Here is a 25,244-nt window from a genome sequence, read left to right as displayed (position 1 = left end):
TACTTTCAAACTCAGATGCGCGTAGAGCGCACTGGAGTGTAGATCAGAAAAAGGGAAGGGGACAGCTGGTAGCCATAGTGGATAGGAGTAAAACGTAAATAAATAGACTCCAAGGGCAATAACCAACGTGGGTCTTCGTGATATCGCCTTCGGAGACATTCCGGTCACCGTTGGCGGCTTGGCCAGAGTCCTGGTGGCATTTAAAGCTGTTCTTTCTTACAAAAGCGGCGTGCCGAGGGAGGACGCTTCTCTTTGAATAGACAGGATGCACGGACCGCCCTCCGGCGACAGCGCATGCCCATTGCGCCTCATCAAGAGAGTGCAATTCGGCATCATCAGCCCAGATGAGCTTGTAGGTTTTGCTTTGGGGTGGGGGGATTCGTTTACTTTATGAACGTTCTCACATTGATCTTACCTGTACATGATAATACCTAGAATGTATTATGACAATGAAATGGATGTAGCAATTCGTTTGCAGATAGCCTAGCTAGCTAAGCCATGTTGGAGCTTGAGCTAGCAACAGCATGTTGTAGGAAGTTCGACCAACTTTCAGCACACACAGTATTTTTCATCTGAGCTAAGCCATATCATGAATCAAACTCCCTTTTTATATGGAAAGTTCTACATGTAAACAAAGACAACTTTTAGCTACTTTTACTGAACTTGGCTATTTTGCTCTGCTATATTGGTGTTCCCTAAAAGTTAAATGCACAAACATTAGCAAGTCTAGATGTTCCCTCTTGTTATGACCTACTATATATATGTGGGAGCTACATCGTAATAAAAGGTCACGTCAATAAAGTCAAAGTTATGCATGTTTCTTTACTTTGTTTTATTATTAGTTTTGTATAATAGAATACGTTGTTTACACAGTCCTTAATCATTGCATTGTCAATTCCCCGCCTCCAATTGATGTTCATCTAATGAGTTGGTCCTCACACAAGTGATTTGTCAGATAGTACCAATATTGGTTTAGAAATGCAACTGATCGAAGTGTACCACCATGTTTTAATTGAAGTGTAGGTACTGTCATATCTTGATTCAGTTACTGATTTTGTAGCAGTTATTTATTTGAATTAGTTTCCTGAATGTGGCCTGAAAGAGGTTGGTTTGAGAAATATGTAAGCCATTTTCCAATGTTGTCGTAAACTTGTGACAGCTTTATTGTTTTGTGTATGTACTTGGGCTATTCATATTTTGGAACCGGATTTGATGTTGACCATGGATGTGTCACTGTAGAAACGGATGTCGGTCACAGAAGGGGGAATCAAGTACCCCGAGACCACAGAAGGAGGACGTCCTAAACTTGGTGGGCTGATGGACCCCAGACAAGGGGTCATCGAACGATCCGGAAGGTGTCAAACATGTGCAGGTACCCAAAGTTACCAGGCAATCAATTTTCATCTCAATGATAATAAAACACTTGTTTTGAATTTGCTAGTCTTTTTTTTTTAAATTCTCAAACCAAAACAGTTGTGGTTAAGGTTAGGTCACCACTACTGTATTGGAATGTTGTCAACAAAGCATTGTTGTTTTTGCTATTCAGGCAACATGACAGAATGCCCGGGCCACTTCGGCCACATAGAGCTGGCGAAGCCTGTCTTCCACGTGGGTTTCGTCAACAAGATCATGAAGGTCCTCCGATGTGTCTGCTACTCGTGCTCCAAGCTTCTGGTCGACACGGTCAGTAACCCTCCATTCCCAACTCATATCACTACCTACAGTGCAGCTACGCAACCTACAGTGCCTTGCGAAAGTATTCGGCCCCCTTGAACTTTGCGACCTTTTGCCACATTTCAGGCTTCAAACATAAAGATATAAAACTTTTATTTTTTGTGAAGAGTCAACAACAAGTGAGTCACAATCATGAAGTGGAACGACATTTATTGGATATTTCAAACTTTTTTAACAAATCAAAAACGGAAAAATTGGGCGTGCAAAATTATTCAGCCCCCTTAAGTTAATACTTTGTAGCGCCACCTTTTGCTGCGATTACAGCTGTAAGTCGACATTTCGACAAGTCTGACATTTTTTCCCATTCCTCCTTGCAAAACAGCTCGAGCTCAGTGAGGTTGGATGGAGAGCATTTGTGAACAGCAGTTTTCAGTTCTTTCCACAGATTCTCGATTGGATTCAGGTCTGGACTTTGACTTGGCCATTCTAACACCTGGATATGTTTCTTTTTGAACCATTCCATTGTAGATTTAGCTTTGTTTTGGATCATTGTCTTGTTGGAAGACAAATCTCCGTCCCAGTCTCAGGTCTTTTGCAGACTCCATCAGGTTTTCTTCCAGAATGGTCCTGTATTTGGCTCCATCCATCTTCCCATCAATTTTAACCATCTTCCCTGTCCCTGCTGAAGAAAAGCAGGCCCAAACCATGATGCTGCCACCACCATGTTTGACAGTGGGGATGGTGTGTTCAGCTGTGTTGCTTTTACGCCAAACATAACGTTTTGCATTGTTGCCAAAAAGTTCAATTTTGGTTTCATCTGACCAGAGCACCTTCTTCCACATGTTTGGTGTGTCTCCCAGGTGGCTTGTGGCAAACTTTAAACAACACTTTTTATGGATATCTTTAAGAAATGGCTTTCTTCTTGCCACTCTTCCATAAATACCAGATTTGTGCAATATACGACTGATTGTTGTCCTATGGACAGAGTCTCCCACCTCAGATCTCTGCAGTTCATCCAGAGTGATCATGGGCCTCTTGGCTGCATCTCTGATCAGTCTTCTCCTTGTATGAGCTGAAAGTTTAGAGGGACGGCCAGGTCTTGGTAGATTTGCAGTGGTCTGATACTCCTTCAATTTCAATATTATCGCTTGCACAGTGCTCCTTGGGATGTTTAAAGCTTGGGAAATCTTTTTGTATCCAAATCCGGCTTTAAACTTCTTCACAACAGTATCTCGGACCTGCCTGGTGTGTTCCTTGTTCTTCATGATGCTCTCTGCGCTTTTAACAGACCTCTGAGACTATCACAGTGCAGGTGCATTTATACGGAGACTTGATTACACACAAGTGGATTGTATTTATCATCATTAGTCATTTAGGTCAACATTGGATCATTTAGAGATCCTCACTGAACTTCTGGAGAGAGTTTGATGCACTGAAAGTAAAGGGGCTGAATAATTTTGCACGCCCAATTTTTCAGTTTTTGATTTGTTAAAAAAGTTTGAAATATCCAATAAATGTCGTTCCACTTCATGATTGTGTCCCACTTGTTGTTGATTCTTCACAAAAAAATACAGTTTTATATCTTTATGTTTGAAGCCTGAAATGTGGCAAAAGGTTGCAAAGTTCAAGGGGGCCGAATACTTTCGCAAGGCACTGTAAATGTAACATTTACTCATCCGCTCCAGCATTCGATTCTCTTGTGAGGCTAATGGAAATTGACCAGCACTATACCTCTAAACATCTGCGCTGCACAGTATACACACAGAATATATAGCACTACATTAACTCCTGATATGTGTAATTGATTGTCATTTTATGGGTATAAGCACTATTGAATAAATCATGCTAATGATTGCATATTAGTCCTGGGAATTGTGTTACACATATTCCAATGACTTGTTGATTTTATTTATTTTTTTATTTAACCTTTATTTAACTAGGCAAGTCAGTTAAAAACAAATTCTTATTTTCAATGACGGCCTAGGAACAGTGGGTTAACTGCCTTGTTCAGGGCCCTAACAACATATTTTTACCTTGTCAGCTCGGGGATTCGATCTAGCAATCTTTCAGTTACTGGCCCCAACGGTCTAACCACTAGGCTACCTGCTGCCCCATAAATTATGTTATGTTGTGATGTGATGGTCTTTCCTTCCTTCTAGAATAACCCAAAGATCAAAGACATCCTGCAGAAGTCCAAGGGGCAGCCCAGGAAGCGTCTGACCCACGTGTACGACCTGTGTAAAGGCAAGAACATCTGCGAGGGCGGAGAGGAGATGGACAACAAGTTTGGAGTGGACCAGCAGGAGCACGACAGTGAGGACATCACTAAGGAGAAGGTACTTTCACCGGCGATGCTTGTCGACATGTCATTTATAGGCCATCGATACTTAAAACATGCATTTTTTTTTGTTCTCTTTGTCTGCTTCATCTCCCTTAGTCACATGTGTCTGATTCTGTTTCCTCTTGTAACACACACCCTCTCACTCTCTCCCATGCACACACACTCTCTTCCTGACACTCCCAGGGGCACGGTGGCTGTGGGCGCTACCAGCCGCGTATCCGCCGGTCGGGCCTGGAGTTGTACGCTGAGTGGAAGCACGTGAACGAGGACTCGCAGGAGAAGAAGATCCTGCTGAGCCCAGAGCGCGTCTACGAGATCTTCAAGCGTATCTCGGACGAGGAGGATGTCATCCTGGGCTTGGACCCCAAGTTCTCCCGGCCCGAGTGGATGATCGTCACAGTACTCCCCGTGCCACCACTGGCTGTCCGGCCCGCCGTCGTCATGCAGGGCTCTGCTCGTAACCAGGTGGGCCTGGAAAGACTAACTGTTAAAGAGAAAGTTTGAGATTGTTTAGGTTTTTACCTCTGTCGTTTACCTCTGTTTAACCACATCGTATCCTTTTTGTTTCTTTCGCCCAGGACGACTTGACACACAAGCTGGCCGACATCGTCAAGATCAACAACCAGCTGCGGCGGAACGAGCAGAGCGGCGCGGCGGCCCACGTCATCGCCGAGGACGTGAAGCTGCTGCAGTTCCACGTGGCCACCATGGTGGACAATGAACTGCCAGGCCTGCCCAGGGTACGCACGGCTGCAGTGACACTTGGGAGGGCACCAATTGGCACAACATTACTGTACTATTTACCCTTGCCGATGTGTAGTGTTACTATAAAGATTTACTCTTACTGTTTTTGTTTGAATTGAAGACTGTTAAATTAAATTAGAAGTAACACCAAATAAAATTTCCGAATACATTGAAAAATACATTCACAGACTATTGGATGCTTTAAAAGTGTTATTTTGTTAAGCTGATAAGACGGACAACTATTCAACCCAAAGCTGGGTTTATTTAGTTTTCAATGATTACTGATAGTTGTAAAGGATCATCTGTTCTGAATATGCCTGTGCTGATCTCTGACTTAATCTCAACTCCCAGGCGATGCAAAAATCGGGCCGCCCACTTAAATCCCTCAAACAGCGTCTGAAGGGGAAGGAGGGGCGAGTCCGAGGTAACTTGATGGGGAAACGTGTGGACTTCTCCGCCCGAACCGTCATCACCCCCGACCCCAACCTCCAGATCGACCAAGTGGGTGTCCCGCGCTCCATCGCAGCCAACATGACCTTCCCAGAAATCGTCACACCCTTTAACATTGACAGGTACACCCTTTAAAGTTGACAGGCACACCCTGAAACGTTGACAGGCACACCCTGAAACGTTGACGGGCACACCCTGAAACGTTGACGGGCACACCCTGAAACGTTGACGGGCACACCCTGAAACGTTGACGGGCACACCCTGAAACGTTGACGGGCACACCCTGAAACGTTGACGGGAACACCCTGAAACGTTGACGGGCACACCCTGAAACGTTGACATCTACCTATATTTCATTGTGATAAAGTAATTGATTAAACTGACAGAATTGTGTATTGGTTCTAATGCTGGCTGTCCTATATGTCTCCAGGTTACAGGAGTTGGTGCGCAGAGGCAACAGCCAGTACCCCGGAGCCAAATATATCATCCGCGACAACGGGGACAGAATCGACCTGCGGTTTCACCCCAAACCAAGTGACCTTCACCTGCAGATCGGCTACAAGGTAACCCTCAAAAGACCAGATGGTCGTAATTTATCATGTAATGTTTTCTAAGGAATATGATTGACTTGAACTTGATGTAATGCAATGTCACTTTTACAAACTCATTTTTGCCTCCATCAGGTGGAAAGACATATGTGCGACGGTGACATCATCATCTTCAACAGACAGCCCACGCTACATAAAATGTCTATGATGGGGCACAGAGTCCGAATCTTGCCCTGGTCCACCTTTCGAATGAACCTCAGGTACTACTATCAAGTCCTGAATGATCCATTCAAGTCTGTCAGCCAGTTACAGGCCACGCCCAGTTACAGGCCACTCCCAGTAACAGGCCACGCCCAGTTGGGATACCTGAGGAGTTATTGTTTGTTGGTGTAAACACTGACAAGAGTGTTGGTTAGAAAATAGATATAGAAGGTATTGTCATCAAATATAATTTCTCAACTTAAATTTTCTCAAATTGAAAGCAAATGTTAACGCATAAGACACACTACATATCATTGAACATATGACATCAAACAGATCCTGGATGGTGACATTAACCACTTTGGATCCCTCCTCCCTCTTGCTCCACAGTGTAACCACCCCGTACAATGCTGACTTTGACGGGGACGAGATGAACCTGCATCTACCCCAGTCCCTGGAGACGAGAGCTGAGATCCAGGAGCTTGCCATGGTGCCTCGGATGATCGTCACCCCCCAGTCCAACAGGCCCGTCATGGGCATCGTGCAGGATACCCTCACCGCGGTGCGCAAGTTCACCAAGAGGGATGTCTTCCTAGAGCGGGTAAGGAGGGCCGCATTAGGGATCGATCAGCCCAAAGTCAATGTTTGTCGGGAATTTTAGACATCTATACACTGCACTATGTTGTACATGTTAAACAAAAATGGAACACTTGTAAAAGTTGGAGTAAGATTGTTGAAGACCATCACAAAAAACACACACACACACTTCGGAAAAACACTCATCTTCTTACACTCATTCTGGAACATGATCTGTCCCCAAGGGCGATGTGATGAACCTCCTGATGTTCCTGTCCACGTGGGACGGCAAGGTGCCCCAGCCAGCCATCCTGAAGCCCCGGCCACTCTGGACGGGCAAGCAGATCTTCAGCCTCATCATCCCGGGCCACATCAACGCCATCCGAACACACAGCACCCATCCAGACGAGGAGGACAGTGGGCCATACAAACACATCTCCCCTGGGGACACCAAGGTAAAATACTGAACACTCAGCTGGCTAAACACCCTGAGATGCTCATGTGGTAATGAGGATTTGTAGAAAAAAATCCTCTTGTATTGTTAGTGTGTGCAGAATACAGGGTCTTATTTCTGTCATTGTGTACATCCCAGGTGATCGTGGAGAATGGAGAGCTGATCATGGGCATCCTGTGTAAGAAGTCCCTGGGTACCTCTGCTGGCTCCCTGGTCCACATCTGTTTCCTGGAGATGGGCCACGACGTCACCCGCCTCTTCTACTCCAACATCCAGACGGTGGTCAATAACTGGCTGCTCATTGAGGGTAAGGACCTGAGTTGGGCTGGGCTGGGTGGGTACTGGAGGAGGGCATCAGTGGGTGGAATGGTCAGATTAGGAAAAGGCAACTCATTTGAAATCCACTTGAAGTAAACTGGTTCCATTTTGTGTATAAGATAATCTAAATGCAGATATTTTAGTCAATATTACCTCCATTTGTTCTTAATTATCATATACTCTCTCTAGGTGCCTCTATTGGTATTGGTGATTCTATTGCTGACGCAAAGACTTACCTTGACATTCAGAACACCATCAAGAAGGCCAAGCAGGATGTAATAGAGGTAAGTCCCTTCTCTCATCGGGAGCTGTCTTCAAAGTTCCAGAATATTCCTTGAAAAATAATTCCTCTTGTACTCACGATGGGGAAATCCCCTGAAAATTCCTTAGAAAAAATATAGAATGGAGTAGAATAGATGTGATCCCTAGCCAAGCTCCACTCTCTAACTCTGTCACATTTTCTTCCTGCATTTCTCTCCAGGTCATTGAGAAGGCCCACAACAACGAGTTGGAGCCCACCCCTGGTAACACGCTGAGGCAGACCTTTGAGAACCAGGTGAATCGCATCCTGAATGACGCCCGTGACAAAACGGGTTCCTCCGCCCAGAAGTCCCTGTCTGAGTACAACAACTTCAAGTCCATGGTGGTGGCTGGCTCCAAAGGCTCCAAGATTAACATCTCTCAGGTACGCCCAGGGGTCTTTAAAAAACAGGTCTGTGTTCAGAAAGGTGAACATTTTTTGAAACAGGCAGGGACTACTTCAACCTATCCAATAAGAAATGCACATTTTTGTTTCCCATTAAAAATGCTTTAAAATGTTTCACTAGGGTGTGCTCTACCGAGCACGACCCAGGGTTGTTTCAGACATCGATGGGTCACTATGGCACAAAATCATTGGCACTTTATTCCTATATGGATGACGGCAGAAAACGGTCCTCAATTTACACCCACTAACTTCAATTGTCTTCTTTGTCTCACCATCTCTGTCTCTGTGGCCCTCAGGTTATTGCTGTGGTGGGGCAGCAGAATGTGGAGGGTAAACGTATCCCCTTCGGCTTCAAGCACCGCACGCTCCCCCACTTCATCAAGGATGACTACGGCCCTGAGAGCAGAGGCTTCGTGGAGAACTCGTACCTGGCTGGCCTCACGCCCACGGAGTTCTTTTTCCACGCCATGGGAGGCAGAGAGGGGCTTATTGACACGGCCGTGAAGACCGCCGAAACTGGTGAGTGAAGGGGCTGAGGCATGAGAGATGTTAGGGACAGAGACTGGAAGGGGTAGGAGTTCAGGGTTTAAGCTGGTTAGAAGCACTGGTTAATGAAGGGTAAGAAGGGGTGAAGGTTACGACCCCGGCACGATTAGGGAGAGGGGACTACAGACGTGATCGCATAGCTAGTTGACTCGGTGGTTGAAATGCTCTTCGAACCTCTTTCCTCATCTGGTTCCTTCAGGTTACATCCAGCGTCGTCTGATCAAGTCCATGGAGTCTGTGATGGTGAAGTACGACGCCACCGTGAGGAACTCCATCAACCAGGTGGTGCAGCTGCGCTACGGAGAGGACGGCCTGGCCGGAGAGGCTGTGGAGTTCCAGAACATGGCCACGCTCAAACCCTCCAACAAGGCCTTCGAGAAGAAGTGAGTGGTGAAAGGAAGTGGGATTGCCGGGGAGGACAATGACGGCTAGAGTTTTGGGTGTGGTGTAATTCGGCTCACCTACCCCGGTACCAGATTTGTTTGAGCTGTCTTGCCAACGCCTAAGGTCATGGTAACAAGCATAGGAGTTAGCTGTATGGGAAAGACAGATCTGGGACCAGACTGGGGCTCTCACTGAATTCTGTGTTAATGTCATATTGCATCTTAGTCATTCGAGGATAAACTAAGGTTCTTGAACTAGTACAAGTCCTTCTCTTCTCGTAATGATTGACAGTGTAACGACAACCCCAAACACTGGATTTCATATTCTCCACCTCTCCACGACCATCTTATTTATCACATAGACTCTAATGCCAACACTCTTAAGGACAGCAGCTCACTGTCCACAGGCCACACATTCAGGGTCAACTGGCTTAGGGTCTCCCCTCTTATCTCATCCCTCCCTTAACCTCTTCCCCTCTTATCCCGTCCCTCCCTAAACCTCTTCCCCTCTTATCCCGTCCCTCCCTAAACCTCTTCCCCTCTTATCCCGTCCCTCCCTACTAAACCTCTTTCCCTCTTATCCCGTCCCTCCCTAAACCTCTTCCCCTCTTATCCCGTCCCTCCCTAAACTTCTTCCCCTCTTATCCCGTCCCTCCCTAAACCTCTTCCCCTCTTATCCCGTCCCTCCCTACTAAACCTCTTTCCCTCTTATCCCGTCCCTCCCTAAACCTCTTCCCCTCTTATCCCGTCCCTCCCTAAACCTCTTCCCCTCTTATCCCGTCCCTCCCTAAACCTCTTTCCCTCTTATCTCGTCCCTCCCTAAACCTCTTCCCCTCTTATCTTATCCCGTCCCTCCCTAAACCTCTTCCCCTCTTATCTTATCCCGTCCCTCCCTAAACCTCTTCCCCTCTTATCTTATCCCGTCCCTCCCTAAACCTCTTCCCCTCTTATCTTATCTCGTCCCTCCCTAAACCTCTTTCCCTCTTATCTCGTCCCTCCCTAAACCTCTTCCCCTCTTATCTTATCTCGTCCCTCCCTAAACCTCTTCCCCTCTTATCTCGTCCCTCCCTAAACCTCTTCCCCTCTTATCTTATCCCGTCCCTCCCTAAACCTCTTCCCCTCTTATCTTATCTCGTCCCTCCCTAAACCTCCTCCCTTGACCACTAGGTTCAGGTTTGACTGCACCAATGAGCGGGCGCTGCGGCGCACCCTGCAGGAGGACGTTGTGAAGGACGTGATGACCAATGCCCAGGTGCAGAGTGCCCTGGAGAGAGAGTATGAGAAGATGAAGGAGGACAGAGAGATTCTGAGGGCCATCTTCCCCACTGGGGACAGCAAGGTGAGAGGGAGACTGAGACACACGCGCACACAAGCATATGAACACACTTGGGCCTCCCGGGTGGCGCAGTGGTTAAGGGCGCTGTACTGCAGCACCAGCTGTGCCATCAGAGTCCCTAGGTTCGCGCCCAGGCTCTGCCGTAACTGGCCGCGACCGGGAGGTCCGTGGGGCGACGCACAATTGGCCTAGCGTCGTCCGGGTTAGGGAGGGGTTGGCCGGGTTAGGGAGGGGTTGTCTCATCGCACACCAGCGACTCCTGTGGCGGGCCGGGCGCAGTACACGCTAACCAAGGTTGCCAGGTGAACGGTGTTTCCTCCAACATATTGGTGCGGCTGGCATCCGGGTTGGATGCGCGCTGTGTTAAGAAGCAGTGCGGCTGGCTGGGTTGTGTATCGGAGGACGCATGACTTTCAACCTTTGTCTCTCCCGAGCCCGTACGGGAGTTGTAGCGATGAGATAAGATAGTAGCTACTAAACAATTGGATACCACGAAATTGGGGAGAAAATGGGGTAAAAAAAAAAGCATAGAACACACACGTGTTATTTGCGCATCTCCTTATTTGCGCATATCTCCACACATGTACATATCTCCACACACGTACATATGCAACACATGCACAGTCGCTTCCATGTCTTCCCAGGAACTCTCCCACTCCCACATGTCACCACTACAAACATATCCCACTGATTCAGCCCAACTTCTTTAGTATTGTAAAGACCGATGTCCCTGCTCCCCACTAGGTGGTGCTTCCATGCAACCTGGCCAGGATGATCTGGAACGCCCAGAAGATCTTCAGGATCAACCCCCGCACCCCCACAGACCTCAACCCCCTTCGAGTGGTAGAGGGTGGGTACCACAGTCATACACTCTGCATTCACCATAGACCCATATTCTAGACCGTCTAAAGATGTGCCATGTAGTCAGAGCCAGAACACTTCTGTTTCTAACCCAGGGACTGATTCAGACCTGGGACACCAGGCGAGTGCAATTATAACTATAGTTAGAAACACTAAGCAGACCGGTACTGATTAGCCCTGGTGTGTTGTAAAAGGTTGATGCCATTCATTTTCTATGGCCACTTGGATTGTGAATAGGCCTCTGAGCTATCACACCATCACATGAAGTGACCTTGATAGGTGAAAGTTGATCACACCCATTGTCAACCATGTCATTCATTGGAATGATTCACAAATCATGTGGACAAAGTGATTCTAGTCTGGCCTGTGGCCTACCCCCAAGCTGCACTCCTTACAGACATCTTCTGGTGCCCGACCATAGTCCCAACACTATGAAGACTAGGGTGCTGAGAGAGGTGGTGTGATCCTTTACTCAGTACTGCACTACACGGTGTACAGTATTGTGCTTCAAGGGCCCTATTCAGACTTGGAAGTAAGTTGACTTGATATGTACTGAAGTCAGAAAATGTTGGACTTAAGTCCATGTTTTATTAACTTAAATCCACATTAATTCTACGTATCTCAAGCCTGAATTGGGCACCAAGTGCCTCGGTCACAGTAACGTTTGTTGTCATGAAGACAAAGACGTGTTGTGTTTAGAAGACCATAGCACTTGATATGCTACAGTAAGAGGTTACCCGATTCATTTTGTCATCTATCTAGATTTTTAAAAATAAGGACTTGCTGCACTTCGTTCAGTAACTAAGTAAATGTTGTTGACATATCTGCCATCTTGGTACCAAATTTCTCTCGCATAAAGCAATTTTAACTCGGCCACTAAGCCAGGCTAAATAATCCTAAAATAAAATGACACGGTCTGACATTCTAAAACGTCTCCCCGCTCTTTTACACGCCGCAGGTGTCCAGGAGCTGAGTAAGAAGCTGGTGATTGTGAACGGCGAGGACCACCTGAGCAGACAGGCCCAGCAGAACGCCACGCTGCTTTTCAACATCCACCTGCGCTCCACGCTCAGCTCTCGACGCATGACAGACGAGTTCCGACTGAGCACTGAGGCTTACGACTGGCTACTGGGGGAGATCGAGAGCAAGTTCAACCAGTCTATTGTGAGTAGAGCTATACACGCACAGCATGCTGGGAGAGACTGGAAGGGGGAGGGTCAACACCAAAACTGGTTGCTATGAACTAAAGATGTTATTAGATTGAAATGGACCGTGTAAATGGATAGTGTGAAGGAGTAGAAAACCAAGCCTAGAGCTTGATGGGATATTTTTTTATTACACTAATCTAATTAAATCATAATCATTTAATGTAATTACTTCTCTACCTCCCTCTCTGTCCTCTAGGCCCACCCGGGTGAGATGGTGGGGGCGTTAGCAGCCCAGTCGCTGGGAGAACCCGCCACCCAGATGACCCTGAACACCTTCCACTACGCCGGCGTGTCGGCCAAGAACGTCACTCTGGGCGTGCCGCGTCTCAAGGAGTTGATCAACATCTCCAAGCGGCCCAAGACCCCCTCCCTAACCGTGTTCCTGCTGGGCCAGGCGGCCCGCGACGCCGAGAGGGCCAAGGATATCCTCTGTCGGCTGGAACACACCACCCTCAGAAAGGTGAACAGTGGAGAATGTGATGTGGTAGACCACAGTCAACAACTTTAGGCCAACTATCTCCTTTCTTAGGTTGTTCCTTTTCTTTGCTTACTGATTTATACAATTATCAACCTCTCTCTTTCTCTCCTCCTCTCCAGGTGACGGCCAACACAGCCATCTACTACGACCCTAACCCCCAGAGCACGGTGGTGACGGAGGACCAGGAGTGGGTCAACGTCTACTATGAGATGCCCGACTTTGACGTGACTCGCATCTCCCCCTGGCTCCTCCGCATCGAGCTTGACCGCAAACACATGACTGACCGCAAGCTGACCATGGAGCAGATCGCAGAGAAGATCAATGCAGGTGGGGATGAGTGAACACAAGCAAACACCGATTGATGGATCTATAAGGAAGTGTTGTAAGTAAAAGGGACCATATAATCCCTACACAACCTATTGCAAAATGCAACCTTTTTTCTCCCTGAAGGTTTCGGAGATGATCTGAACTGTATCTTCAATGACGACAACGCCGAGAAGCTGGTCTTGCGAATTCGCATCATGAACAGCGACGAGAACAAGTTCCATGAGGATGAGGAAGTGGTGGACAAGATGGACGACGACGTGTTCCTGAGGTGCATCGAGTCCAACATGCTGACGGACATGACACTGCAGGGCATCGAGCAGATCAGCAAGGTCACCGAGGGGTCACGTGCACACACACACACAAAATACACCATAATGTCTGATGTCTTAACTTCACTAGGGCACCATTTTACATCTCAGCCCCTAGTACTCCTCAATTCTTTTGGATGAATCCCGGAACATATTCCAGTCTGTGCTAGTAAAACAGTCCTGTAGCATCCGCGTCATCTGACCACTTCTGTATAGAGCGAGTCACTGGTACTTCCTGCTGTAGTTTTTGGATAAAATTATGGTCAGATTTGCCAAATGGAGGGCGAACTTAAGTTTCTGTGTGTGGAGTAAAGGTGGTCTAGAGTTTTTTTTCCTCTGGTTGCACATCTACCATGGCTGGTAGAAATGAGGTAAAACTGATTTAAGTTTGCCTGCATTAAAGTCCCCGGCCACCAGGAGCGCCACTTCTGGATGAGCATTTTCTTGTTTGCTTATAGGCTTTTGCACTCAACGAGCTGTATAAAGCCATAAGCAGTCAGCATCGTTTGTGGCGGTAAATAGACGGATACAAAAAATATAGATAGTGTGGTCTACCTCGAGACTTACTTAATATTAGACATTGCACACCGGCTGTTATTGACAAATAGACACCCACCCCCACCCCTTGTCTTACCAGACGTACCTCACTTATCTACCTCTTCGCTACCTCTCTTATCCTTTACTACATTACCATCTAATACTCTAAGATACCTACCTCCCTTATCTGTTACTACATTATCACTGACCTAACACACACTGGTTGACCTTAACAATATGGCTGAAACCTATCCAGATCGTTAACCCATCAGCTATTGATCTTCGTCCTGTCTGTCTCCTCTCCCTAGGTGTACATGCACTTGCCCCAGACCGACAACAAGAAGAAGATCATCATTACAGAGGAGGGAGAGTTCAAGGCCCTGCAGGAGTGGATCCTGGAGACAGATGGCGTGGGACTGATGAGGGTCCTCAGTGAGAAGGACGTGGACCCTGTCAGGACCACCTCCAACGATATTGTAGAGATCTTCACGGTACGGATAGATTCCATAGTTACCGATAGCTACGCTAGTTGTGATAGTTACCAATAGCTATGATGGCAACCGATTGCTACGGTAGTTATGGTGTTACGAAACCTATTAACTAACCTGCTAATATTGTAGCACCCGCTAAGACTAGGGGTCGTAGGCCTACCTAGGTACATGGTCTGTAACCAAAATGTGTGCATTAATGTGAGAAATCAGCATTTTTAGGACCGTGTTGGATGCACGTGTGCCCAGGGAGACAACAACCTTCCGTTGTGTCCAGGGCCAGCTCTGTCTTGACTCCTTTGGGTCGGTGAGCTCTAGTGAATTATGTTAGGATGGTGACAGAAACCAATAGATACAGAAAGGAAAACGACAAACAGGCATGCCTAAAAAATCTCACAAAAGGTCTAATGGCCACCAAACTCACAGCTTGCAAGCTGGGACATTGACTCACAATCTTAAATGATAACAAATAAAGTTTTTTTTTAAATTATATATATATATATACAGTGCGGCAAAAAAGTATTTAGTCAGCCACCAGTTGTGCAAGTTCTCCCACTTTAAAATATGAGAGAGGCCTGTAATTTTCATCATAGGTACGCTTCAACTATGACAGACAAAATGAGGGGAAAAAAGAATGGGCCAAAATACCAGCAACAGTGTGTGAAAACCTTGTGAAGACTTACAGAAAACGTTTGACCTCTGTCGTTGCCAACAAAGGGTATATAACAAAGTATTGAGAAACTTTTGTTATTGACTTATACATATTTTGTTATTGACTAATACTTATTTTCCACCATAATTTGCAAATTAATTCATTAAAAATCCTACAATGTGATTTTCTGGATTTTTTTTCCCCATTTTGTCTGTCATAGTTGAAGTGTACCTATGATGAAAATTACAGTCCTCATCTTTTTAAGTGGGAGAACTTGGTGGCTGACTAAATACTTTTTTGCCCCACTGTATATACACACACACACAGTGCCTTCGGAAAGTATTCAGAACCCTTGAATTTTTCCACATTTTGTTAGGTTACAGACTTATTCTAAAATTGATCGTATTGTTTTTTTCCCTCATCAATCTGCATACAATACCCAATAATGACAAAGCAAAAACAGGTTTTAGAAGGGGAAAAAAACAGAAATATCACATTTACATAAGTATTCAGACCTTTTACTCAGGACTTTGTTGAAGCACCTTTGACAGCGATTACAGGTCGGGTCCAAGTCCGTTCTCTGGCTTGGCCACTTCAAGGACATTCAGAGACTTTGCCCAAAGCCACTCCTGCATTGTCTTGGTTGTGTGCTTAGGGTCGTTGTCCTGTTGAAAGTTCACCCCATCTGAGGTCCTGGGTGCTCTGGCGCAGGTTTTCATCAAGGATCTCTGTATTTTGCTCTGTTCATCTTTGCCTCGATCCTGACTAGTCTCCCAGTCCCTGCCACTGAAAAACATCCCCACAGTATGATTCTGCCACCACCATGGTTCACCGTAGGGATGGTGCCAGGTCTCCTCCAGACGTGACACTTGGCATTCAGGCCAAAGAGTTCAATCTTGCTTTCATCATAGCAGATAATCTTGTTTCTCAAGGTCTTTAGGTGCCTTTTGGCAAACTAAGCGGGCTGTCATGTGCCTTGGTCACTCGACCACAAAGGCCTGATTGGTGGAGTGCTGCAGAGATGGTTGTCCTTCTGGAAGGTTCTCGCATCTCAACAGAGGAACTCTAGCGCTCTGTCAGTCACCATTGGGTTCTTGGTCACCGCCCTGACCAAGGCCCTTCTTCCCCGATTGCTCAGTTTGGATGGGCGGCCACCTCTAGGAAGAGTCTTGGTTGTTCCAAATTTCTTCCATTTAAGAATGATGGAGGCCACTGTGTTCTTGGGGACCTTCAATTCTGCAGAACCTTTTTGGTACCCTTCTCTAGATCTGTACCTTGACACAATCCTGTCTCGATGCTCAACGGACAACTCCTTTGACCTAATGGTTTGGTTTTTGCTCTCATAGCAAAGGGTCTGAATACTTATGTAAATAAGGTATTTCTGTTTTAATAAATGAGCAAACATTTAAAAAAATCTCTTTTCACTTTGTCATTATGGTGTATTGTGTGTAGATTGCTGAGGTTTTTAATTTATTTAATACATTTTAGAACAAGGCTCTAACGTAACGAAATGTGGGAAAAGTCTACTGAGTACTCTCCGAAGGCACTGTATATATAATGTTGCTCCACTGCTAAATGTTGCTCCACTGCTAAACCTGAAAAGTACATGAATTGCCACATAGCCCAAACATGTCAGTCAGTATTTTTTGCGATATTCATAACTCATTCCCCTCCTTTCTAGGTACTGGGTATTGAGGCTGTACGTAAGGCGCTGGAGAGGGAGTTGAACCACGTCATCTCCTTTGACGGTTCCTACGTCAACTACCGCCACTTGTCGTTGCTTTGCGACACCATGACGTGCCGCGGTCACCTGATGGCTATCACACGTCATGGCATCAACAGACAGGACACGGGACCTCTCATGAAGTGCTCCTTTGAGGAGACGGTAAGAGTCACGTGAGGGGACAGGGAAAAGTGGAAGGGCGGGGGGAGGATGTTGCAGAGGTATTGGTATAAGTTTGTTTGTTTCATTAGAACATATTTACGACTTGCGTAACAATTCTAGTCACCGTCCTTAATAGTAGGATTACTCAAATGTCCAGTACCTAACCTGGGGGTCCAGGTGTCACTGATTGGCCAGAGATTCCACTCACCTTGTTCCCAAGTTTGGATCGGACCCTAGTGGGAAACAATGAAAATCAGCATTAAGCTACTTTTGACCTCGAGGTCTGGATTTGAGAAAAGGGGGCCTCCTGTTCTTATACTCCCTCCCTGTCCCAGGTGGATGTGCTGATGGAGGCGTCATCCCACGGGGAGAGTGACCCTATGAAGGGTGTGTCTGAGAACATCATGCTGGGCCAGCTGGCCCCCTGCGGGACGGGCTGCTTTGACCTGCTGCTAGATGCTGAGAAGTGCAAATACGGCATGGAGATCCCCACCAACATCCCCGGGATCAGTGTGGCTGGACGTGAGTGGCTACAAATATTCCACACAGTGAATAATAAAATGAAGCAAGAATTGAAATGGAATTGTTCACCCTATGGACATTTTCAATCACCAGATTTACATTTTCGATTGTATGTTGAAATGTATTGGTGTGGACTCAACATAGGAAATGTGTACACGTATGTTCTCAGAATGTCTGTTTGACTTCAAAGTATCCATGCATTTATCAACTCATGTTTATGGATACATCTCAATGAAGATAGATTATAAAGTATGCGCATATGAAATGTGGTCTAAAATGTGTCTTCATTTCCACAGCCACCGGAATGTTCTTTGGCTCGGCGCCTAGCCCCATGAGTGGCATGTCCCCTGCCATGACCCCCTGGAACACTGGAGCCACCCCCGCCTATGGTGCCTGGTCCCCCAGCATTGGTAAGGCTCAACCTGGGTGGACTTTGACAATATCCCGGGGGTACAGCATGGTCCATCCCACCTGACTCTACTGTTCCATTGACTCATGCCCTGACTCTCTACTGTTCCATTGACTCGTGCCCTGACTCTCTCTACTGTTCCGTTGACTCGTGCCCTGACTCTCTACTGTTCCGTTGACTCGTGCCCTGACTCTCTCTACTGTTCCGTTGACTCGTGCCCTGACTCTCTCTACTGTTCCGTTGACTCGTGCCCTGACTCTCTCTACTGTTCCGTTGACTCGTGCCCTGACTCTCTCTACTGTTCCGTTGACTCGTGCCCTGACTCTCTCTACTGTTCCGTTGACTCGTGCCCTGACTCTCTCTACTGTTCCGTTGACTCGTGCCCTGACTCTCTCTACTGTTCCGTTGACTCGTGCCCTGACTCTCTCTACTGTTCCGTTGACTCGTGCCCTGACTCTCTCTACTGTTCCGTTGACTCGTGCCCTGACTCTCTCTACTGTTCCGTTGACTCGTGCCCTGACTCTCTCTACTGTTCCGTTGACTCGTGCCCTGACTCTCTCTACTGTTCCGTTGACTCGTGCCCTGACTCTCTCTACTGTTCTGTTGACTCGTGCCCTGACTCTCTCTACTGTTCCGTTGACTCGTGCCCTGACTCTCTCTACTGTTCCGTTGACTCGTGCCCTGACTCTCTCTACTGTTCCGTTGACTCGTGCCCTGACTCTCTCTACTGTTCCGTTGACTCGTGCCCTGACTCTCTCTACTGTTCCGTTGACTCGTGCCCTGACTCTCTCTACTGTTCCGTTGACTCGTGCCCTGACTCTCTCTACTGTTCCGTTGACTCGTGCCCTGACTCTCTCTACTGTTCCGTTGACTCGTGCCCTGACTCTCTCTACTGTTCCGTTGACTCGTGCCCTGACTCTCTCTACTGTTCCGTTGACTCGTGCCCTGACTCTCTCTACTGTTCCGTTGACTCGTGCCCTGACTCTCTCTACTGTTCCGTTGACTCGTGCCCTGACTCTCTCTACTGTTCCGTTGACTCGTGCCCTGACTCTCTCTACTGTTCCGTTGACTCGTGCCCTGACTCTCTCTACTGTTCCGTTGACTCGTGCCCTGACTCTCTCTACTGTTCCGTTGACTCGTGCCCTGACTCTCTCTACTGTTCCGTTGACTCGTGCCCTGACTCTCTCTACTGTTCCGTTGACTCGTGCCCTGACTCTCTCTACTGTTCCGTTGACTCGTGCCCTGACTCTCTCTACTGTTCCGTTGACTCGTGCCCTGACTCTCTCTACTGTTCCGTTGACTCGTGCCCTGACTCTCTCTACTGTTCCGTTGACTCGTGCCCTGACTCTCTCTAATGTTCCGTTGACTCGTGCCCTGACTCTCTCTACTGTTCCGTTGACTCGTGCCCTGACTCTCTCTACTGTTCCGTTGACTCGTGCCCTGACTCTCTCTACTGTTCCGTTGACTCGTGCCCTGACTCTCTCTACTGTTCCGTTGACTCGTGCCCTGACTCTCTCTACTGTTCCGTTGACTCGTGCCCTGACTCTCTCTACTGTTCCGTTGACTCGTGCCCTGACTCTCTCTACTGTTCCGTTGACTCGTGCCCTGACTCTCTCTACTGTTCCGTTGACTCGTGCCCTGACTCTCTCTACTGTTCCGTTGACTCGTGCCCTGACTCTCTCTACTGTTCCGTTGACTCGTGCCCTGACTCTCTCTACTGTTCCGTTGACTCGTGCCCTGACTCGCTCTACTGTTCCGTTGACTCGTGCCCTGACTCGCTCTACTGTTCCGTTGACTCGTGCCCTGACTCGCTCTACTGTTCCGTTGACTCGTGCCCTGACTCTTTCTGACCTCCAGGTAGCGGGATGACTCCTGGAGCAGCAGGCTTCTCTCCCAGCGCAGCGTCCGACGCCAGTGGCTTCTCTCCGGGCTACTCCCCGGCCTGGTCCCCTACCCCTGGATCTCCTGGGTCCCCGGGGCCAGCCAGCCCCTACATCCCCTCTCCAGGTTGGTCACCATACAAAACAACCAGTTTGGTTTGAAATACCAACTGACACAGGAGTGACTGCATTACCTTTTTCCATGTTATAGGAATAACACTGAAGCTTGATGTTCTGTGTACAAGTTTTCTTTATTTCTCATGTCTCTACATTTCTACTTTTCCAGGAGGTGCGATGTCTCCCAACTACTCGCCCACCTCCCCGGCCTACGAGCCCCGCTCTCCTGGGGGATACACCCCCCAAAGCCCGGGCTACTCCCCAACCTCTCCCTCGTACTCCCCAACCTCCCCCTCGTACTCCCCCACCAGCCCCAACTACAGCCCCACCTCCCCCTCGTACTCCCCAACCTCCCCCTCCTACTCCCCAACCTCCCCCTCATACTCCCCAACCTCCCCTAGTTACTCCCCCACGTCCCCCTCCTACTCCCCAACCTCCCCCTCGTACTCTCCAACCTCCCCTAGTTACTCCCCCACCTCCCCCTCTTACAGCCCTACATCCCCAAGCTACAGCCCTACGTCCCCAAGCTACTCCCCCACCTCGCCTAGCTATTCCCCCACCTCACCCTCCTACTCCCCTACCTCACCCTCCTACTCCCCTACCTCACCCTCCTACTCCCCCACCTCACCCTCCTACTCCCCCACCTCACCCTCTTACTCCCCCACCTCTCCAAGTTACAGCCCCTCTTCACCCAACTACACCCCCACCTCCCCCTCCTACTCCCCCACCTCCCCCTCCTACTCCCCCACCTCCCCAAACTACACCCCCACCAGCCCCAACTACTCCCCGACCTCCCCCTCTTATTCCCCCACCTCCCCGTCCTACTCTCCCTCCAGCCCGCGCTTCACCCCCCAGTCGCCCACCTACACCCCCAGTTCTCCCTCTTACAGCCCCAGCTCGCCCTCCTACTCACCCACCTCACCCAAATACACCCCTACGTCCCCCTCATACTCCCCCAGCTCTCCAGAGTACACCCCCACCTCCCCCAAATACTCCCCCACCTCGCCCAAGTACTCTCCGACCTCTCCCAAATACTCACCCACCTCCCCAACTTACTCACCGACGACGCCCAAGTACAGCCCCACTTCGCCCACCTACTCGCCCACCTCGCCCACCTACACCCCCACCAGCCCCAAGTACTCCCCTACCTCCCCAACATACTCTCCAACCTCACCCAAATACTCTCCCACCTCCCCCACCTACTCACCAACTAGCCCCAAAGGGTCCACCTACAGCCCCCTGTCTCCGGGCTACAGCAACCCCTCGCCCAGCTTCACCCTCACCAGCCCGGCCATCAGCCCAGATGACAGTGACGAGGAGAACAACTGAGGGAGCCAGGAGAAGAGGGGGCTGACTGCCCCAGTCCAAGCTCCTGAGCTGGATAACTGAAGGATCGCCTTTCTGCTGGAGGTGTCGCTGGTTTGGATGGACAAAGAAAAAAACTAAACCCTGGGCATCCCACTTGTGAATTTTATATTTTGGGGACCATTGTACCCCCAGCCTTGTCCAACTTGGGGGGTGGGGGGTCCCTAAAAATATTTCCTACTATTGTATTTGATAGACTTGAACAGTTTAGCCAGGAGAAATGGCTGCCTTTTGAACTAGACGTTTTGTTTCTGTTATTAATTTTCATGCAGGGGGCTGAAGCAGAGTTCTAAGTACCCAGAGGAAAGCAGAGGGGAGGGAGATGTGGTTACCACATTGACAAAAACCTCCCTCCTTTTCACCCCCCTGTTTCCCAGCACCCAGTCTCTCTCTCTGAACTTCACTGTTGGATGTGTAGTTGTAGGGGAGAGTATTGCCAAAAGCCTTGAAAAATCTACCAGTGGATTGTATTTCTCTCCTTAAAAAGCATTTAAAAAGACAGAGTAGAAGAGTTGAGGTGATCTTTATTGCATATTTTACTAAAACGTATCTTTTAGTTTTTCTAAATCTACAGTTGCTGTTTTGGTTGGAAGAAAAAAATTGAGCTAATGTTTCTCATTTTATTTGTCACATGCACCGAATACAACAGGTGTAGTAGACCTTACGGTGAAATGCTTAGTTACTACAATCCCTTAACCCACAATGCAGTTCAAGAGTTAAGAAAATATTTACTAAATAAACTAAAGAAGGCTGGCCAGTGTTGAGGTGAACAGCATAAAATATTACAAATGTGCAGTTCAGAACAGTGGCAGTAGAGTAGTGGAAAGGGTTGCCATGATACTGCAGGTGATAATGAATAGGTGTATTTATTCCTTGCAGCACATAGTCCAGGGCTGAAGACTGCCTAGGACGACAGATGGTCAGGTCATGGATGCAGAAACCCGAAAGGGGGATGGTGACGTATTGTCACCTCTCTATGACATTCCAAATAAACCCCTTTACCCTCACTCCAAAGACAAGCCTGAAAGATGTCAAAAACAGCCACCAGCATCCCTGTGCTCTTTACCATTAGATGAGACTTGTGTACAACAGCAAAAAGCTGATTTTTCCAGCAAACCACTTCTTTCTTAAAATACTGGGAAGTGTGAGGTTTATGAAAGACTTAGAAAGGAATAATGAGATAATATTATTACTATTTGATTCTGTTTGGTTTCAGGAGAGAATGGGACGTTTCTAGGTGGAAGAGGGATACTAGTTGGTCGGTGTTGTTGCTTCTGTCATTGTTTAGGAATGAGTAGCAACCTGCTAATACATTTTAATTATCCAGATTTAGGTTGAAGCGCTCTTATTTGAAATCCCTCCCACCTTTCAATAATGCGTGTTCCATAATTCTAATTAGGAAATGTAAATGAGTTCTCAATACTTTGTTCAATACTCGTTCAATTTATTTAAGAAAGAAAAGAGAAACGTACTACTTGTGTGAATCAGTATAGAGGATAAATTGAGAATCCAATGATTTTTTTTTTACGTTTTTTTTTCTCATTTGCTTCTGACTTGGTAAGAGCTGTTTGCAAAGAGGGTCTGTGTTCAGGTACTTTGGATGAAGGGGCAGGGAACGGAGGGGGGTATGTTCGATTTCTCCCCCTTAAGGTCTCTCTTCCATTCTGTTTCCCAATCGCCCTGTTCAGTTTCTGCCATTCCGGCTCCAATTTGGGCCAAGATGGCCGCCGCGTTCTCGTTCAGTTGTAGAAAGGCAAATTTTGCATGCAGTCCATTCATGAGGCTTCCGCTAAGTGGCTCTACTACAGTTAAGGAAGAGAATTCAATGTTCAGCTTAGTGTTTTCAGTTGCGCTCTTGACCACTGGAGGGCGACATAGGCCCTCAGTTGAGTTGACAAAACTTCTCTAGAAGCGTCAGTTTCAGTTCAGTGATTTTTAACAAAGGAGACCAGCCATTTCGGAGCACTTTTGGCCTCTACATCCCCCTACCCACTACATTAGTGCGTCAGTGAATCCTTGAAATTTATGAAAACCACGGACCAAGCATAGACCAGCTTAACATTCACTTCCGGGTGCTCTTTACACTTTACTAGGCCTAGTTTGATTGATGAAGTGGACAAGTGTTTGATTCTCTTGCCTGTATGACTATGGAACACAGATTGTGTTTCCTCTGGTGTTCCCTCCAAGCAATAGGACAGGCTTTTGATTGGACTAGCTGGCTTTCCCTCCCCCCCTCTTCATCCACAAGTGATACTGATTATTTTCTGAAATCGGTGTTTGTCCTTTTTTCTACCAGTGTATGTACCTGTGATTGGTAATCTTGGCGTGGGTGGGAGGGAAGGGGGTGGAGTACTTTATGGAACTCATCCATGATGGGACTGGTACTCTGATGCAGTCTGAATTTGTCGGGATCTTAATCTGAATCATGGTCGGGAACGTATGCGTTTCAACAGGGGTGATTTTGTATTGACTGGACTGTACCACCTGCATTGGATACAGGTGTTGGCAATACACTGTTGAAATCCATGCAGTTGGTCTCTCCCATCATCGCCTCATGACATGGTGACTTTGTCCACTACCATCATATCCCATTGATTTACCTGTCGTCCAGTCAATTCAAACATACCAGGACTCCTGGGAGTGTGTGTGGGAGTGTGTATGTGTGTGTGTGTGGGAGTGTGTGTGTGTGTGTTGTAGGAGAGACAGAGTTTTCTTGAGTTGGAGAAAAGACTGGACAGGGTGTCTGGGGAAAAGGAAGGATTAAAATTGCCACTGTATTGAAATCAATCCAATATGTCATTCTCTGTATGTTTTGTTTTTTTGACTTGAGAAAAAAATAAAGTTTTACTACAGGTTGTGTGTCTTATTTGTACGAGTTGTCAGCACTACCAGTAAGCTGAGTGATTTAACAAATCCCTTTTATATAAGTGGATATGTGTAAGAGGAAGTAATCCATAGATCTTACCTTCTACTGGGTAAACCTAGAATTTGGGGTTAGGGTGAACGCATTCTGGATCTGAGGTTTTGATCAATAGGCCCCATATGACTATACAATAAAACCGCTATAAGGGGCTATTGGTTTCTTTTTCAGGGCACATCACTATAGATATCATATCTACTGCTATACAAGTCATCTCCTAGTTAACAACCCTGCATGACAGGAGAGCTTGCTTCATTTCCTTACACATCTTCTCCTTGGTTTGTGGTTTAGTGACATAGAGCCAGCTGTCGCCATGGCTACAGATGTTAGGGCCTAGTTCCATTTCAAACATTATCCGCTAACCCTAGCCCCTAAACGTTCCGTGTCAAAAGATCTGGAAAATATGAATAGGTGAAAGGAACATGGTAGACACTCCATTAAGCCTATGAGACGGTTTGGTGGGACAATTGGTTATTGTTTTTTTTTTTTTTTTTAATAAAATAAAATTTGAGATCTGTGAACACAAAGTGTAGGGGCTGAAATGGAACTGGAGCCTAATACTGATTGAATGCCAAAGATTACTATTTTCCAGTCACCTGATATAGTACACTGAATCACACACTTGTCTATTTAGAATGTGGACTTCTCTTTTTCCATCTTGGTTGGTGTATTTGGTCATCAAAATGGGATGTTCCAGGGAAATACTGAGGATGTAGACGGGCCTCAAAATGTGCCAGTTTAGGTTGCCTTGATTAAATCAATACATATCAATATAACAGTCTGAAATATTGACCAAATGAGAGAAACTACAGATGTTCACATTTAGCAGACACCATTGTCTGGACTAACCTTACAAAAAAATGTACTATGTGGAACAAGGTTCAAGTTATGGAGTTTGCTGGACACCACTCCTGAAAATCAGTGCCCCACATAAGTAAAAAATGTAAGTGTTAAGAAATAGTAATGTCAACCCAGCCCACTATCATCATTAAGGAATCCCCAAGGGTCAA

The 25,244-nt window shown here is 47.1% G+C and overlaps 1 protein-coding gene across 1 annotated transcript; it reads left to right on the top strand.

Moving 5' to 3' along the window:
* On the top strand, window positions 1–24,167 carry LOC110500684 (DNA-directed RNA polymerase II subunit RPB1). The gene is made up of 28 exons (XM_036958134.1): window positions 1–352; window positions 1,240–1,372; window positions 1,547–1,683; window positions 3,834–4,010; window positions 4,199–4,480; window positions 4,594–4,755; window positions 5,111–5,331; window positions 5,640–5,772; window positions 5,893–6,017; window positions 6,349–6,559; window positions 6,780–6,989; window positions 7,127–7,295; window positions 7,496–7,590; window positions 7,788–7,991; window positions 8,309–8,531; window positions 8,758–8,941; window positions 10,109–10,280; window positions 11,022–11,127; window positions 12,097–12,302; window positions 12,543–12,806; window positions 12,944–13,151; window positions 13,275–13,480; window positions 14,305–14,487; window positions 16,818–17,021; window positions 17,357–17,543; window positions 17,840–17,953; window positions 19,810–19,959; window positions 20,119–24,167. Exons 1-28 carry the CDS (start codon window positions 266–268, stop codon window positions 21,276–21,278), a joined length of 5,913 nt encoding a protein of 1,970 aa, XP_036814029.1. The 5' UTR covers window positions 1–265; the 3' UTR covers window positions 21,279–24,167.
* The last annotated feature ends 1,077 nt before the right edge of the window (window positions 24,168–25,244 follow it).

The sequence above is a fragment of the Oncorhynchus mykiss genome, chromosome 21, assembly GCF_013265735.2.
Source record: "Oncorhynchus mykiss isolate Arlee chromosome 21, USDA_OmykA_1.1, whole genome shotgun sequence".
In the NCBI taxonomy this organism is placed as follows: Eukaryota; Metazoa; Chordata; class Actinopteri; order Salmoniformes; family Salmonidae; genus Oncorhynchus; species Oncorhynchus mykiss.
The sequence above is the reverse complement of the archived record's forward strand: the minus strand, read 5'-3'. Positions and strand labels throughout refer to the sequence as shown.

Coding starts and splice junctions, on each gene's coding strand:
- LOC110500684 (XM_036958134.1), top strand. CDS start 266: ATGCACGGACCGCCCTCCGGCGACAGCGCATGCCCATTGCGCCTCATC. Junction 7,591..7,787: donor CCAAGCAGGATGTAATAGAG/GTAAGTCCCTTC, acceptor ATTTCTCTCCAG/GTCATTGAGAAGGCCCACAA. Junction 17,544..17,839: donor CGGGATCAGTGTGGCTGGAC/GTGAGTGGCTAC, acceptor TCATTTCCACAG/CCACCGGAATGTTCTTTGGC.